Source organism: Vulpes vulpes, chromosome 11 (genome assembly GCF_048418805.1).
Source record: "Vulpes vulpes isolate BD-2025 chromosome 11, VulVul3, whole genome shotgun sequence".
NCBI lineage: Eukaryota > Metazoa > Chordata > Mammalia > Carnivora > Canidae > Vulpes > Vulpes vulpes.
Genome location: NC_132790.1, coordinates 54,902,417 through 54,919,322, shown reverse-complemented (window position 1 = coordinate 54,919,322; position 16,906 = coordinate 54,902,417). Strand labels below are relative to the sequence as shown.

Below are 16,906 nucleotides of genomic sequence, written 5' to 3'. Positions count from 1 at the left end.
CATGTATCTGAAAAACTTAAAAACCACTTGTTCCCTCAAAAGCAAAGTCAATGGTAAAAACAAATATAATCATTCCCCCAAGCTATTAAGGAAAGGCAAAAAATAATTAACAATTTAGTAGGCACCCTGAGACTCAGGCAGATCACAAGTCTACTATTATCCATTAGCACCATCAGCACAGAGTATAAAGGCTATACCCTCTCCTCTCTTCCCCATCACAGATCAGCTTTGACTACTCCCGTTCCCTCATAATCCACTCAAATTACTCAATTTCTACGGTGCCTGGGTGGTTCAGTCGATTAAGCATCTGACTCTTGATTTCAGCTCAGGTCATGATGTCAGGGTTGTCAGATGCCCCATGTTGGGCTCTATGCCCAGCACAGAGTCTGCTTGTCCTTCTTCCTACCCCTCCCATGAGCCCCTCCCCACTGCTTCACTCGAGCAAGCTCTCTTCCCTCTCAAATAAATAAAATCTTTTTAAAAAGTTTTTTTATTAGTCAACTTTCTTTCTTTTCTTTCCCCCCAAAAAGTATCCCTAGCTTCTGACATCTCTATACTAGTTTTCTTTACCTGAAATTCCTATACCCTCTTTCTGCCTGGTAAAATATACAATTCATTCTTCAAACAGCCCCATGAAATATCACCACCTTCATAAGCTTTCTCTCACTTATAACAAGCCTCTCAGAAGCAAAAGTCATTAAAAACTAGGAAGTTCAAGAATAATGTCCAACTAGAAACATTAGTTAACTTCTCAAACCGTATTTTCCCAGCTGTACTGCTTAACTGTTTTTTTTGTACTTCATACCTTTGTGCCCTCCTTCAAATTAGCTACAAGTTCAACAAAGTTGTCATATGCGGTAGCTAAATTCTTCAAAACTTCTTCTCTTAAGTTAGCTTCATTATTAGATTGCTTCATTTTTGAAAATTCTTGGTGTGAGACCTTGTTAAAAGAAAGATTTATGTATTTACATTTATTTACCAAATTAATAGAGTTCACAATATTTTTGATACTTTTCTAACTATATACAAAAATCATATATGATTACATGCTGAAATTAGTTGAAATTTACAGAATATAATATTCTTTAGTGGTAACACAGTACTTTAAACCTTTTCTGAAAGTAAAAATACCACAAATTCAGCAGGAAACAAAACATAACCAATAATGATTAGATTTCTATTAATATGTAGCACTTACAAAAAACAAAATCCTAAACAGATATTTAGTCCAGGTTTATCCTTCCTGTGATTTAAACATAAATCTTACTAAAGCATATAAATTTTACCTGAACATTTTTAAGAAGTTCTTCCTGTTTCTTTAGAGATTCTTGGACTTTAGTTGTAAGACCTCCATAGATTCGATCCAGTTCAGTGACAGAAAGAGCTTCCTCATTTATGACACCATCTTGAGCCAAAGCAGTCAAAAATTTGCTTGTCATGTCAAAATTCACTGATTTCAGGTCATTCTCCAGCCCTTCTCTTTCCTTCTTTACTTCATCGAGATTTGTCAATAAGGATTTTAAGACATTTACAACCTAAACAATTAAAATAAAATACAAAAATCCCTTCATTTAATTGCCCAAAAAAACCCAGAAGCCAATTTCCAGAAGGGAATAATATACAAAGGTTCACTTAGGGTCAGATGATTTCTCAGACAGCCAAGCATCAATTGTACATCAGGTTTACTTAGATACAGTCATTATACCTTTAGTGAACTCAGCTTGGAACAGCAGGCAGCAATTATGATAACAGTAGCGAGCACAATGATTTACTATGTGCCAGGGACTATCCTAAACACTTCACAAATATAATTTAATATAATCCTTCCAATATCCCATCGGGTATGTATTTATTCCTTCTACTCCACAGATGCAGAAACTGGATCTCAGAAAAGTTATGCCTAAGGTTACACCGCTACTAAAGGAGCAGAAGCAAAATCTGAGATCTAAGTCAGCCTAACTCCAAAAATCAACCTCTTAACCACTCTATACTATATACCATGTCCCTGTCATGGCTTCAAGGTAGAAGAACATATATTTTTGTGAACTAAGGAGATACCCTATTTTTCCCAACTAAGGAGACACATGGAGAGACACTGGGAGCTATAAGGTATGTGTTTATTTTATACACTGGGAGAGGAAGAGAGAAAAGAGAGTTCTTGTACATCTCTTCATATCATTAAGAGTTTTGCATCTGATTCAGCCCAGGCAGTCTCTAACACCCACATGATTCATAAACAACCCTGTAGAGTAACAGTGTTACAGTGCCCAAGTGCCTTCCAATGCCACTCACAAGCTGCCCCCTTTCACATTCACATCTCTGCACTTTTGCTAGGGCCACCAGGGAGAACAGCAATTCCAATCCCTGTACTGTACTGTGCTTTGCCCTGATGATGCTCAAGAAGGTAAGCTGATGGGAAACACAAAGGAAGAAGGGGGCACCCATGAACTCCATCTACATCTATCTTCTTACTGTGGCATTTCCAAATCCAATGGATATCCCCATATACTGCCTGTTTTTAAGCATTTCTGTCCTTTGGAAAGTCTTCCTTTGAGAATAAAGACCTGAGGAAAAATCTAAAATTTCTTCCAAATTTTGGCCTGTTTACCACCCATATCTGCTAAGTGTCCTATCTTAAATTCACCACCTTTTAACATCCACTGTAGTGGAAAGAACTGTGACTCCTAGAGGTCAAGAAGCCTCAAGCCCCAGACCCTCTCAACAGAAGAAAGAAGAGAAAAAAATCACACCTAGATGGAGATGGCAAGTCTGCTTCAGGGATCTAGTGGAATCTGATGTTCAACAATGTACATCAAAATCTTGTTTCCAAATGACTTCCAAGATAGATCATTAAATGAAAATAAAAGGTGCAAAAGCTACATATAGCATATTGCATTCTGAGTAAGAGAGAAAGGAAATCAGAAACAGACATGCACACATAATATATTATGTATATATGTAGGCATATGTATTTTTTACAAAAGGAAAAGCACTAAGGACAAAACCAGAAACTAATAAATAAGGTTGCTTATAGAGAGTGGATGGGAACAAGATGGAAAGAACAGAGATGAGATTTCTCTGCATGCACCTTTTGAATCATGAATTTTTACACATTCAAAACACAAAATTAGGAGGGAGGGGCAAGATGGCAGAAGAGTAGGGTCCCCAAGTCACCTGTCCCCACCAAATTACCTAGATAACCTTCAAATCATCCTGAAAATCTACGAATTCGGCCTGAGATTTAAAGAGAGAACAGCTGGAATGCTACAGTGAGAAGAGTTCGCGCTATCAAGGCAGGAAGAAGGGGAAAAAAGAAATAAAGAAACAAAAGGCATCCAAGGGGGAGGGAACCTGCGAGGAACCGGGCCTGCCCGAGGCCAGTGCCCCCAGGACAGGAAAGCTCCGTCCCAGAGAAGCAGGAGCTTCACCAATCTTCCCGGCTCTCCCAGGGAGTTAGAGCAAGACCCCAGGAGGGAAGGGATGCCCTCGGGCTCCCTGGGACACTAACAGAACACCTGCACCCCAGGGGGAGAGTGCGCCGAGCTCCCTAAAGGGCTGCAGCGGGCGCACGGCTTGACCTGGGAGCAGCTCGGAGGGGCTCGGGCGGCAGCACCACGGAGGGGGCTGCGGGGCGGGAGCACGAATCCAACAGCGCAGGCCCCGGAGCACAGGGCGCTGGGGACACAGCCCAGGATCCGCCTCCCTCCGGGACAGGCAGAGGCCGGGAGGACCCAGGACAGCAAGGACGCCCCTGCCCCGAGCTGAGCAGATCAGGAGCCCCGCCCCGGAGCCTCCAGGCCCTGCAGACGGAGAGCCCTGGAGTTACTCTGGGAGCAGACTCCAGGGCTCCAGAGCTGGCCCCGCCACTGTGGTTGTTCCTCCTGGGGCCTCACGGGGTAAACACCCCCACCAAGCCCTGCACCAGGCAGGGGGCAGAGCAGCTCCCCCCAAGTGCTCACACCTGAAAATAAGCACAACAGACCTCTCCCCCAGAAGACCAGCTAGACAGACAAGTTCCAGGGGAAGTCAAGAGACTTAAAGTATATAGAATCAGAAGATACTCCCCCGTGTTTTATTGGGTTTTTTGTTTTTTGGTTTTCTGGGTTTGTCTTTCTTTTTTTTTGCTTTTTGATTTCTGTTTGCTTCCCCCACCCTTTTCTTTTCGCTTTCTTTCTTTTTCTTTCTCTTTTTCTTTTTTTTTTCTTCCTTTTATCTTTTTTCTTTTTCTATTTTCTTTCCTTCTTTCTCTCCTCTCTTTTTCTCCTTTTCCCAATACAACTTGTTTTTGGCCACTCTGCAGTGAGCAAAATGACTAGAAGGAAAACCTCACCTCCAAAGAAAGAATCAGAAACCGTCCTCTCTCCCACAATTATAAATTTGGATTACAATTCAATGTCAGAAAGCCAATTCAGAAGCACTATTATAAAGCTACTGGTGGCTCTAGAAAAAAGCATAAAGAACTCAAGAGACTTCATGACTGCAGAATTTAGATCCAATCAGGCAGAAATTAAAAATCAATTGAATGACATGCAATCCAAACTAGAAGTCCTAGCGATGAGGGTTAACGAGGTGGAAGAATGAGTGAGTGACATAGAAGACAAGTTGATGGAAAAGAGAGAAACTGAGGAAAAAAGAGACAAACAATTAAAAGACCATGAGGATAGATTAAGGGAAATAAATGACAGCTTGAGGAAGAAAAACCTACGTTTAATTGGGGTTCCCAACGGCGCCAAAAGGGCCAGAGGGGCAGAATATGTATTTGAACAAATCATAGCTGAAAACTTTCCTAATCTGGGAAGGGAAACAGGCATTCAGATCCAGGAAATAGAGAGATCCACCCCTAAAATCAATAAAAACCATTCAACACCTCCACATTTAATAGTTAAGCTTGCAAATTCCAAAGATAAAGAGAAGATCCTTAAAGCAGCAAGAGACAAGAAATCCCTGACTTTTATGGGGAGGAGTATTAGGGTAACAGCAGACCTCTCCACAGAGACCTGGCAGGCCAGAGAGGGCTGGCAGGATATATTCAGGGTCCTAAATGAGAAGAACATGCAACCAAGAATACTTTATCCAGCAAGGCTCTCATTCAGAATGGAAGGAGAAATAAAGAGCTTCCAAGACAGGCAGGAACTGAAAGAATATGTGACCTCCAAACCAGCTCTGCAAGAAATTTTAAGGGGGACTCTTAAAATTCCCCTTTAAGAAGAAGTCCAGTGGAACAATCCACAAAAACAAGGACTGAATAGATATCATGATGGCACTAAACTCATATCTTTCAATAGTAACTCTGACCGTGAACGGGCCTAATGACCCCATCAAAAGGCGCAGGGTTTCAGACTGGATAAAAAAGCAGGACCCATCTATTGGCTGTCTACAAGAGAATCATTTTAGACAGAAGGATACCTACAGCCTGAAAATAAAAGGTTGGAGAACCATTTACCATTCAAATGATCCTCAAGGGATCCCTGGGTGGCGCAGCAGTTTGACGCCTGCCTTTGGCTCAGGGCGCGATCCTGGAGACCCGGGATCGAATCCCACATCGGGCTCCCGGTGCATGGAGCCTGCTTCTCCCTCTGCCTGTGTCTCTGCCTCTCTCTCTCTCTCTCTCTCTGTGACTCTCGTAAATAAATAATTTAAACAAAAAATCAAATGATCCTCAAAAGAAAGCAGGGGTAGCCATCCTTATATCAGATAAACTAAAATTTACCCCGAAGACGGTAGTGAGAGATGAAGAGGAACACTATATTATACTTAAAGGATCTATCCAACAAGAGGACTTAACAATCCTCAATATATATGCCCCAAATGTGGGAGCTGCCAAATATATCAATCAATTAATAACCAAAGTTAAGGCATACTGAGATAATAATACACCTATCCTTGGTGACTTGAATCTAGCGCTTTCTACTCTCGATAGGTCTTCTAAACACAGCATCTCCAAAGAAACAAGAGCTTTAAATGATACACTGGACCAGATGGATTTCACAGATATCTACAGAACTTTACGTCCAAACTCAACTGAATACACATTCTTCTCAAGGGCACATGGAACTTTCTCCAGAATAGACAACATACTGGGTCACAAATCGGGTCTGAACCGATACCAAAAGATTGGGAATGTCCCCTGCATATTCTCAGACCATAATGCCTTGAAATTAGAACTAAATCACAACAAGAAGTTTGGAAGGACTTCAAACACATGGAGCTTAAGGACCATCCTGCTAAAAGATGAAAGGGTCAACCAGGAAATTAAGGAAGAATTAAAAAGATTCATGGAAACTAATGAGAATGAAGATACAACCGTTCAAAATCTTTGGGATGCAGCAAAAGCAGTCCTGAGGGGGAAATACATCGGAATACAAGCATCCATTCAAAAACTGGAAAGAACTCAAATACAAAAGCTAACCTTACACCTAGAGGAGTTAGAGAAAAAACAGCAAATAGATCCTACACCCAGCAGAAGAAGACAGTTAATTAAGATTCGAGCAGAACTCAATGAAATCGAGACCAGAAGAACTGTGGAACAGATCTACAGAACCAGGAGTTGGTTCTTTGAAAGAATTAATAAGATAAATAAACCATTAGGCAGCCTTATTAAAAAGAAGAGAGAGAAGACTCAAATTAATAAAATCATGAATGAGAAAGGAGAGATCACTACCAACACCATGGAAATACAAACGTTTTTAAAAACATATTATGAACAGCTATACACCAATAAATTAGGCAATCTAGAAGAAATGGACGCATTTCTGGAAAGCCACAAACTACCAAAACAGGAACAGGAAGAAACAGAAAACCTGAACAGGCCAATAACTAGGGAGGAAATTGAAGCAGTCATCAAAAACCTCCCAAGACACAAAAGTTTAGGGCCAGATGGCTTCCCTGGGGAATTCTATCAAACGTTTAAAGAAGAAACCATACCTATTCTATTAAAGCTGTTTGGAAAGATAGAGATGGAGTACTTCCAAATTCGTTCTATGAGGCCAGCATCACCTTAATTCCAAAACCAGACAAAGACCCCACCAAAAAGGAGAATTATAGACCAATATCCCTGATGAACATGGATGCAAAAATTCTCAACAAGATACTAGGCAATAGAATCCAACAGTACATTAAGAAAATTATTCATCATGACCAAGTAGGATTTATCCCCGGGACACAAGGCTGGTTCAACACTTGTAAAACAATCAGTGTGATTCATCATATCAGCAAGAGAAAAACCAAGAACCATATGATCCTCTCATTAGATGCAGAGAAAGCATTTGACAAAATACAGCATCCATTCCTGATCAAAACTCTTCAGAGTGTAGGGAGAGAGGGAACATTCCTCAACATCTTAAAAGCCATCTACCAAAAGCCCACAGCAAATATCATTCTCAATGGGGAAGCACTGGGAGCCTTCCCCCTAAGATCAGGAACAAGACAGGGATGTCCACTCTCACCACTGCTGTTCAACATAGTACTGGAAGTCCTCGCCTCAGCAATCAGACAACAAAAAGACATTAAAGGCATTCAAATTGGCAAAGAAGAAGTCAAACTCTCCCTCTTCACCGATGACATGATACTCTACATAGAAAACCCAAAAGCCTCCACCCCAAGATTGCTAGAACTCATACAGCAATTTGGCAGTGTGGCAGGATACAAAAATCAATGCCCAGAAGTCAGTGGCATTTCTATACACTAACAATGAGACTGAAGAAAGAGAAATTAAGGAGTCAATCCCATTTACAATTGCACCCAAAAGCATAAGATACCTAGGAATAAACCTAACCAAAGAGTTAAAGGATCTATACCCTGAAAACTATAGAACACTTCTGAAAGAAACTGAGGAAGACAAAAGATATGGAAAAATATTCCATGCTCATGGATTGGCAGAATTAATATTGTGAAAATGTCAATGTTTCCCAGGGCAATTTACACCTTTAATGCAATCCCTATCAAAATACCATGGTCTTTCTTCAGAGAGTTAGAACAAATTATCTTAAGATTTGTGTGGAATCAGAAAAGACCCCGAATAGCCAGGGGAATTTTAAAAAAGAAAACCATAGCTGGGGGCATCACAATGCCAGATTTCAGATTGTACTACAAAGCTGTGGTCATCAAGACAGGGTGGTACTGGCACAAAAACAGACACATAGATCAATGGAACAGAACAGAGAACCCAGAAGTGGACCCTCAACTTTATGGTCAACTAATATTCGATAAAGGAGGAAAGACTATCCATTGGAAGAAAGAAAGTCTCTTCAATAAATGGTGCTGGGAAAATTGGACATCCACATGCAGAAGAATGAAACTAGACCACTCTCCTGCACCATACACAAAGATAAACTCAAAATGGATGAAAGATCTAAATGTGAGACAAGAATCCATCAAAATCCTAGAGGAGAACACAGGCAACACCTTTTTCGAACTTGGCCACAGTAACTTCTTACAAGATACATCCACGAAGGCAAAAGAAACAAAAGCAAAAATGAACTATTGGGACTTCATCAAGATAAGAAGCTTTTTGCACAGCAAAGGATACAGTCAACAAAACTCAAAGACAACCTACAGAATGGGAGAAGATATTTGCAAATGACGTATCAGATAAAGGGCTAGTTTCCAAGATCTATAAAGAACTTATTAAACTCAACAGCAAAGAAACAAACAATCCAATCATGCAATGGGCAAAAGACATGAAGAGAAATCTCACAGAGGAAGACATAGACATGGCCAACACGCACATGAGAAAATGCTCTGCATTACTTGACATCAGGGAAATACAAATCAAAACCACAATGAGATACCACCTCACACCAGCGAGAATGGGGAAAATTAACAAAGCAGGAAACCACAAATGTTGGAGAGGATGCGGAGAAAAGGGAACCCTCGTACACTGTTGGTGGGAATGTGAACTGGTGCAGCCACTCTGGAAAACTGTGTGGAGGTTCCTCAGAGTTAAAAATAGACCTGCCCTGCGACCCAGCAATTGCACTGTTGGGGATTTACCCCAAAGATACAGATGCAATGAAACGCCGGGACACCTGCACCCCGATATTTATAGCAACAATGTCCACAATAGCCAAACTGTGGAAGGAGCCTCGGTGTCCATCGAAAGATGAATGGATAAAGAAGATGTGGTCTATGTATACAATGGAATATTACTCAGCCATTAGAAATGACAAATACCCACCATTTGCTTTAATGTGGATGGAACTGGAGGGTATTATGCTGAGTGAAATGAGTCAATCGGAGAAGGACAAACATTATATGGTCTCATTCATTTGGGGAATATAAATAATAGTGAAAGGAAACAGAAGGGAAGGGAGAAGAAATGGGTAGGAAATATCAGAAAGGGAGACAGAACATAAAGACTCCTAACTCTGGGAAATGAACTAGGGGTGGTGGAAGGGGAGGTGGGTGGGGGGTGGGGGTGAATGGGTGACGGGCACTGAGGGGGGCACTTGACGGGATGAGCACTGGGTGTTATTCTGTATGTTGGCAAATTGAATACCAATAAAAAATTTATTATTAAAAAAAATTAAAATAAAATAACAAAAAATTAAATCAAAACTCGAATAGAGAAAAACAAGTACCTAGTTATCCATCAAATTGAAACATAATTACATGCAAAAAAATATTTCAATCCTCACTATATTCCCTTAATGGACATATTAAGACTCAGTTACCATGTAACCAAGGATACTTTACTACCTGGAAAACTCAATTTCATTATCTGTAAAACAAGAATAATAGTACTTATCCCAGAACTGTTGTGAAAACTGAAATAATTCACATAAAGTACTCAATGTAATTTCTAATACAGGGTAAGCACTCAATCAGTTAGAGCCAGTATTATTAACTGGTAGGGTTTATGGTTTAACTCTATACTTTGGTGCAGTATAAAGAGGCTTAGGCATCTAAACATTAACATAAGAGAGGAACAATGAGGAATAGAAAAAGTATCTTTTATTTTGCTAAAGTGTAACTATTTGTTTTGTTTGTTTGGATTAACTATTTCTTTATTTTATTTTTTAAATATTTAATTTATTTATTCATGAGAGACACAGAGAGAGGCAGAGACACAGGCAGAGGGAGAAGCAGGCTCTATGCAGGGATCCTGAGGTGGGACTCCATCCTGGGATCCCAGGATCACATCCTGAGCCAAAGGTAGACGCTCAACCGCTGAGCCCCCCAGGCATCCCAAATGATAACTATTCCTGTAATTATGTCACATATTTTGTTAGGGGGGGGTACAAAAGGATATAATTTTAAAAGGTTGCAGCAAGGGGCACCTGGGTGGCTTTGTAGATTGAGCATCTGCCTTCACCTCAGGCCATGACCCCAGAATCCTGGGATGGAGTCCCACATTGGGCTCCCTGCTCTGACAGTGCCCTGCTTCTCCCTCTCCCTCTGCTGCCACTCCCCCTGCTTATGCATTCGCTCTGTCAAATAAATAAACAAAATATAAAACAAAACAAAACAAAAAAGGTTGTGATAATATTAGCTGTTGTCACATTTAAACTGATAATGGAACTTCAACCATGACTGTGACTGTATGTGAAGGCTGTTTAGCTACTAAAAAAAATCCCACCTTTTATCTTTCAGTTATGTCCAAAAAAAGCTAGAAAAAAAAAAAATAAAACAATCAACTAAAAATAAAGCTCAGGGAGAAATAAGAATATGCAGAACTGGCTTTAAAAAAAAATCTTGGGACGCCTGGGTGGCTCAGTGGTTGAACATCAGCCTTTTGGCTCAGGTCGTGGGATCGAGTCCCACATGAGGCTTCTCCATCTGCCTATGTCTCTGCCTCTGTGTGTCTCTCCTAAATAAATAAATAAAATCTTCTTTTAAAAAAATTTAAAATTTAAAAATAAATAAATAAATAAGTAAGTAAGTCTATAAAACAAAGCTGAAAGTCAGGGACACTCTAACACTATTATCTAGAAGTAGATTGGATGCTTCTTCCATAGTAGAACTAGGAACCTCTCATCAAATAATGGGTCAAATTGCGGTGATAATACCTCAAGTTAGCTAATAAGTGATACGAAAAGACAGACATGGCTCACATGAATAAAACCTCCTCACCAGTGAAGAACTAACCATGCACATGGCAGAGAGTAAGGTAGGAAAAGAATTGCAGCAGAATTTATAGAACCACAGGTTCTAAAGTCAGCTCCACTATGGAGATCAGCTAACTTCCTTTTATGGTAGTTGGTTTTCTAATCAGTGATAAAAAGGACCAAATATGTAATTGGTAAGTCCTATTGTATTCCAAAATGCTATGATTCTAAATCTCTGAAAAACAATGACATTTGAAACAATATATAAATGAACTTTGAGACCACCACACAGAGTCCTTGTATGACAAACATCCTTTTTTTTTTTTAAACGGTGATATATACTAATTTAACCATATTTTAGATTGTATGATATTGGCCTAATTTTAACAGAGTGACTAGAGCAAAAAAGGATTAAACTGCTTCCACAAATGAATGACCAGAATAGTAAGAAAAGTAAACCACAACCTACATTTTCTTATATACACTCAAGTCTGAGGCTTAATGTGTTATCAAGTTACAGTATATATAATTAGAATCTCTACACCCTCATGTTCGCTGTAGCATTACTTACAACAGGCAAGATATGGAAACCTAAATGTCTGTCAATGGACAAATGAATAAAGAAGATGTGGTATATATACACAAACAGGAATATTCAGCTATTAAAAAAAAAGAACAAAATCTTGCCATAGGTGTCATGAATGCACCTTGAAGGCATTATGCTAAATGACAAGTCAGAAAAAGACAAATACCCTATAATCTCATTTATATGTAGAATCTAAAAGAAAAACAAGCTCACAAATAGGTAACAAATAACAAAGAGATAACAAATAATAGATAACAGATAACAAACTGATGGCTGCCTGAGGTGAGGGACAGGGGTGGGCGGTAACCCAAAGGTACAAACTTCCATTAATTAAATAAGGAAGTCATGAGAATACAATATGCAGCATGGCACCTATAGTTAATAATACTATATTGTGGGACTCCTGGGTGGCTAAGTCAGTTAAGCATCTGCCTTCAGCTCAGGTCATGATCCAGAGTTTTTGGATGGAATCCAGCATTGGTCTCCCCACTCAGCGGGGAGCTGGCTTCTGCTTCTCCCTCTCCTTCTGCCTCTCCTCCCCAACTTGTGCTTTCTCTCACTCTCTCAAATAAATAAAATCCTTAAAATAATAATATACTGTATATTTAAAAGTCACTGAGAGTAAATCTTAAAAGTTCTCATTATAAGAAAAAAAATTCTGGAACTATGTGTGATGACCAACATTAAATTTATTGTGATCATTTCACAATATATACAACAACTGAATCATTATGTTGCATACCTGAAACTAACATGTTTTATGTCGATTATACCTCAATTTAAAATTTTTTTAAATAATAATTAGAATGCTGTGTTTATTTCTATGTTTTAAAAACAGCTCCAGGGATCCCTGGGTGGCGCAGCAGTTTGGCGCCTGCCTTTGGCCCAGGGCACGATCCTGGAGACGCGGGATCGAATCCCACGTCGGGCTCCCGGTGCATGGAGCCTGCTTCTCCCTCTGCCTATGTCTCTGCCTCTCTCTCTCTCTCTCTCTCTGTGTGACTATCATAAATAAATAAAAATTTAAAAAAAATAAAAATAAAAAATAAAAATAAATAAAAATAAAAACAGCTCCAATTAGTTTTCAACTGCAATTAATTGCATCCCTTTATTAAGTGAGGCTGCAAGTAGTTATCATTCCATCAACACTTTGAATCCTTACATACTGAGTACTATTCTAGGCTCTAAAATACAACTATTAACTAAAGCAGAGTCCTTCACGTGGTGGACAGGGGAAGGGAGGGGAGAATTAAATACACAAAAACAGAGCAATATAGTAGACAATGACAAAGGAAGGGAAAGGGTGACTGACATCTGGAGCTTTAAAGAAAAAGAAGCAGTAACCATACAAAGGAAAGAAAGACTCCAACAGAAGGAAAGTAAATGTTAAAGTCCTGAGGCAGGGACACCTGGGTGGCTCAGTGGTTGAACATCTCTGCCTTCAGCTCAGGGCATGATCCCGGGGTCCTGGGATCGAGTTCCGCATTGGACTCCTTGTGGGGAGCCTGCTTCTCCCTCTGCCTATGTATCTGCTTCTCTCTATGTCTTTCATGAATAAATAAATTAAATATTTTTAAAAAATAAAAAATAAAGTCCTGAGGCAGAAACAACCTTTGCATGTTCAAAGGGAAACAAAACAAAACAAAACAAAACAAAAAGGCAAGTATGGCTGAAACATAGTAAAAAAAGACAGAAGGGAAGGAGATAAGGCCAAACAGAAAGACAGGAATGATGACATCACCTCAGCTGTCTCTACTTCACCTTTAAGACTAAGGGCTGCAAACTTTTCCTGTAAAGAACCAAACAGAAGGGGGAGAAAAAAAAAATATTTTTGGCTTTGTGAGCCATAGTCTCTTTTCCAACTATTCAACTCTGCTTTTCTAGTGTGAAAGCAGCCATAGACAAAATGTAAAGGAGTGTAACCATGCTCCAACAGAAGTTTATTTATGGATACTAAAATCTGAATTTCATGTAACGTTCACATGTCATAGAACATTATTCTTTTGACTTTTTTCAACCATTTAAAAATGTAAAAGGCATTCTTGGCTCACAGGCCATACAAAAACAGGAGGCAGGCTGGATTTAGGTCATAATTCACCAGCCCTGTTTAAACGATAAAGCTCTCCGTAGCATCTAACAGCACCAAACACATTTAGTCACAGAACAAATACTCTCAATGAGATTTTCAGCTTTACTTTTCAGACTGTGCCATTTTATTTTCAGAAAAGGCAGACATGACAATATCTCAACAGAACAGCAGGAACCTGATCACACTCACCCTACAAAAGCTAACCTAGAGTTTTCCATCTCTCTCTGTTAGGGACCATAGTGCCATGGGTTCCTGGCATATAGGAGGTCTTCACAAATGTTTGGTGAACAAATGACTAAAGAGATGTCAGGCAATCTCGACACCTGTCTAGACACTTCTGTTATGAAAAACTAAGAATAAAAGCTGCATATATAGATCACCCACTAATCTAGAAGAGGACTTTGTGAACCGGGAGAAAGCAAGTCCTAGAAGGGCACACAGCTTTGGACAGTGCTACTTTACACACTATCTCTGGAGAGATGGGAGATTTTTTTTCCAAAGGGACTCCTCCATTACCCCAGGTAGATGCAATACTGTGAGTGTAAGTGGATATACTTATACTAGGGCCAAGGTTTGGCTGGCCAAATGTGACTAGATTCCATACCCCTGATGATCAGAGGTACACAATCACAAGCAATGGTCCTCCATATTTTAAAAAGGGTCTTTAAATATAAATTACTTTTAGCTTGTAAAATTTTTCATAGTCTTTCAAAATCTTAAAGACAGATGCCCAAAGAGACCAGAGATAAATAGTAGGCCCCTTCACGATAAAAAAAGAGCCCTTCCATTAATCAGACTTCTTAATAAAAAGTGTACTCTGGGAAAAAAAAAAAAAAAACAAACAGTGTACTCTGTATCACTTTAATAATCAGAATTCAAATGACTATGCTTTTAACCATAAAAAAGTCTGGCTAAAATGTGTCATCAACAACTATGACAACTATCTGAAATAGCTTTGATAAACATATGATGTTAAAGTCTTTTTTGACAAAGGCATATGATGAGTGGACAAATAAATACAGCACTAAAAAATTTTTGGTTGTTTTTATCCAGAAAATCTAACTTCAGTAAAATAACTTCATATTTGACTATAAATGTTTTCTTCCCCTATGTAATACCACTATGAGTTAACAAAAGCAACTGTGACTATAACTGTATAAAATAAAAATGTAGTGCATGCTTATTCTGATTTGCTCAGCAGAAACCATTTTTGCTTTTCTAGGGAAAGCAGGAGAATCAAAGGACAAAAGCCAGAGAAATTCTGAGTCATGTACAAGACACCAAAAAGGAGAGGAAGCGCCTGGCTAGCTTAGTCAGTAGAGCATGCGACTCTTGATCTCAAGGTTGTAAGTTCACGCCCCACGTTGGGTACAGAGATTACTTTAAAAAAAAACGAAAGAGAGAGAGAGAGAAAAGAGAATATTAAACAGGGATGTTCTTTGTCCTAAAATAAAAAAAGGGCCAGACTTCGTTGCCATTCTATGGGTCTGCAGTCTCTGTTCCTCACAAATTAATCTAACCACCTTCCTTCTCCTTTCCTCTCATTTCCTTAAAGCATCTAATTGATATTCTTTGTTTTTATTCAAGTTCCCCCCACCTTTAGAGATTTGGGTTCTGCACACATTAAACTATGTAGTCTCATAGGGGCTCATTTCCACAGAACCTCTAGTAGCATCTCTGACACGCCACTCACTCCATCATCCTCAGATTTTGTGTATGTTCACTTTATCTACCTATTTACTGTTCTCGTCCTGTGCCAATCCCTTAAGAAGCCTCTTAAGAGAGAAGTTCCGAAATGCTAGAATTTAAGTGCTTCATCATCTAAAACCTCATAGCATAATTTTTTTTTAAGATTTTATTTATTCGTAAGAGACATAGAGAGAGAGAGAGAGAGAGAGAGGCAGGCAGAGACACAGGCGGAGGGAGAGGCAAGCTCCATGCAGGGAGCCCGACACAGGACTCGATCCCAGGTCTCCAAGATCAGGCCCTGGGCTGAAGGCGGCACTAAACCGCTGAGCCACCCAGGCTGCCCCCATAGCATACTTTCTATAGTCACAACACTTCTACATGTCTACCCGGTACAGTTCTCCTTGTATGGGTCTAATCTTCCATACTGGACCATAGGCTGTGTATGATTCATTTGCTGATTTTTCAAAGTACCTAGCACAGTGCCTTACAGAGTAGGTATCCAAAGTCTTGGTGGAAGAAATACATGAAATGCTTCTGTGGAAAGGCAAGGCATGGAACGCCTGGATGGGTAGGTGGTTGAGTGTCCGCCTTTGACTTGGGTCATGATCCCTGGATCCTGGGATTGAGTCCCACATCAGGCTCCCTACAGGGAGCCTGCTTCTTCCTCTCCTAGGTCTCTGCCTCTCTGTATCTCTCATGAATAAATAAAATCTTAAAAGAAAAAAAGAAAGGAAGGAAGGAAGGAAGGAAGGGAGGGAGGGAGGGAGGGCGGGCACAAAATTGGTAATTTTTGAGACCTACTATCCCAGGAAATTCACCTTTTTAAGAAGTTTTCAGCAAATACTTCTTGCCCTTGGCTTATTTTCCTACGCACTTCAGGGTCTATCTTATTCTACTACCTCTACTACAGTGATCAGCCACTAACGCATATTTGCATGTTCTCCTCTTAGTACTTTCTGACTCACATGACCTATTATTAATTTTCCCCTTCCTGTAACAAGCAGAAATGTCATAATGATGTTACCCACTTATTAACATGCACAGCTGGGTGATTTTCCCTCCAGAGATTAGTCCTAGTGGAATATAGTAGATGGCAGTAGAGAATGATGTAACAAACAACAAAGAACGGGCTTTCTGCATGGAGCCTGCTTCTCCCTCTGCCTGTGTCTCTGCCTCTCTTTCTCTGTGTCTCTCATGAATAAATAAATAAAATCTTTAAAAAAAAAAAAAATTTATGGTCAGAAGAGCACCTGGCAAAATCCAATTCTTCCACTTCAGGGAAGTTTCTATGCTTCCAAGCCTTTCTTTTATAAAACCTAAATTAAATACCAAACTTATAAAGTATCTAGAATACATTACTGAGCTCATAAGAAACATTCAATAAGTAGAAATTATTACAGGATAGTAATATTACTAATGTAATCTATTATATTACACAGCGTCTATATCATGCTACTTCAAATATAACAACATCAATTTACATCTGCATTTTTAAAA

General features: G+C 39.5%; 1 protein-coding gene across 2 annotated transcripts in view; it reads right to left on the bottom strand.

The window, feature by feature from the left end:
- Window positions 1-16,906, bottom strand: part of PDCD6IP (programmed cell death 6 interacting protein) — an 83,140-nt gene that overhangs the window by 13,778 nt on the left and 52,456 nt on the right. For both annotated transcript variants that reach the window (XM_026016437.2, XM_026016436.2), the window contains exons 13-14: window positions 1,287-1,535; window positions 806-940 (exon numbers count right to left, since the gene is read on the bottom strand). In XM_026016437.2, coding sequence (XP_025872222.1) covers window positions 806-940; window positions 1,287-1,535 — 384 coding nt within the window. The remainder of the gene's footprint in view (window positions 1-805; window positions 941-1,286; window positions 1,536-16,906) is intronic.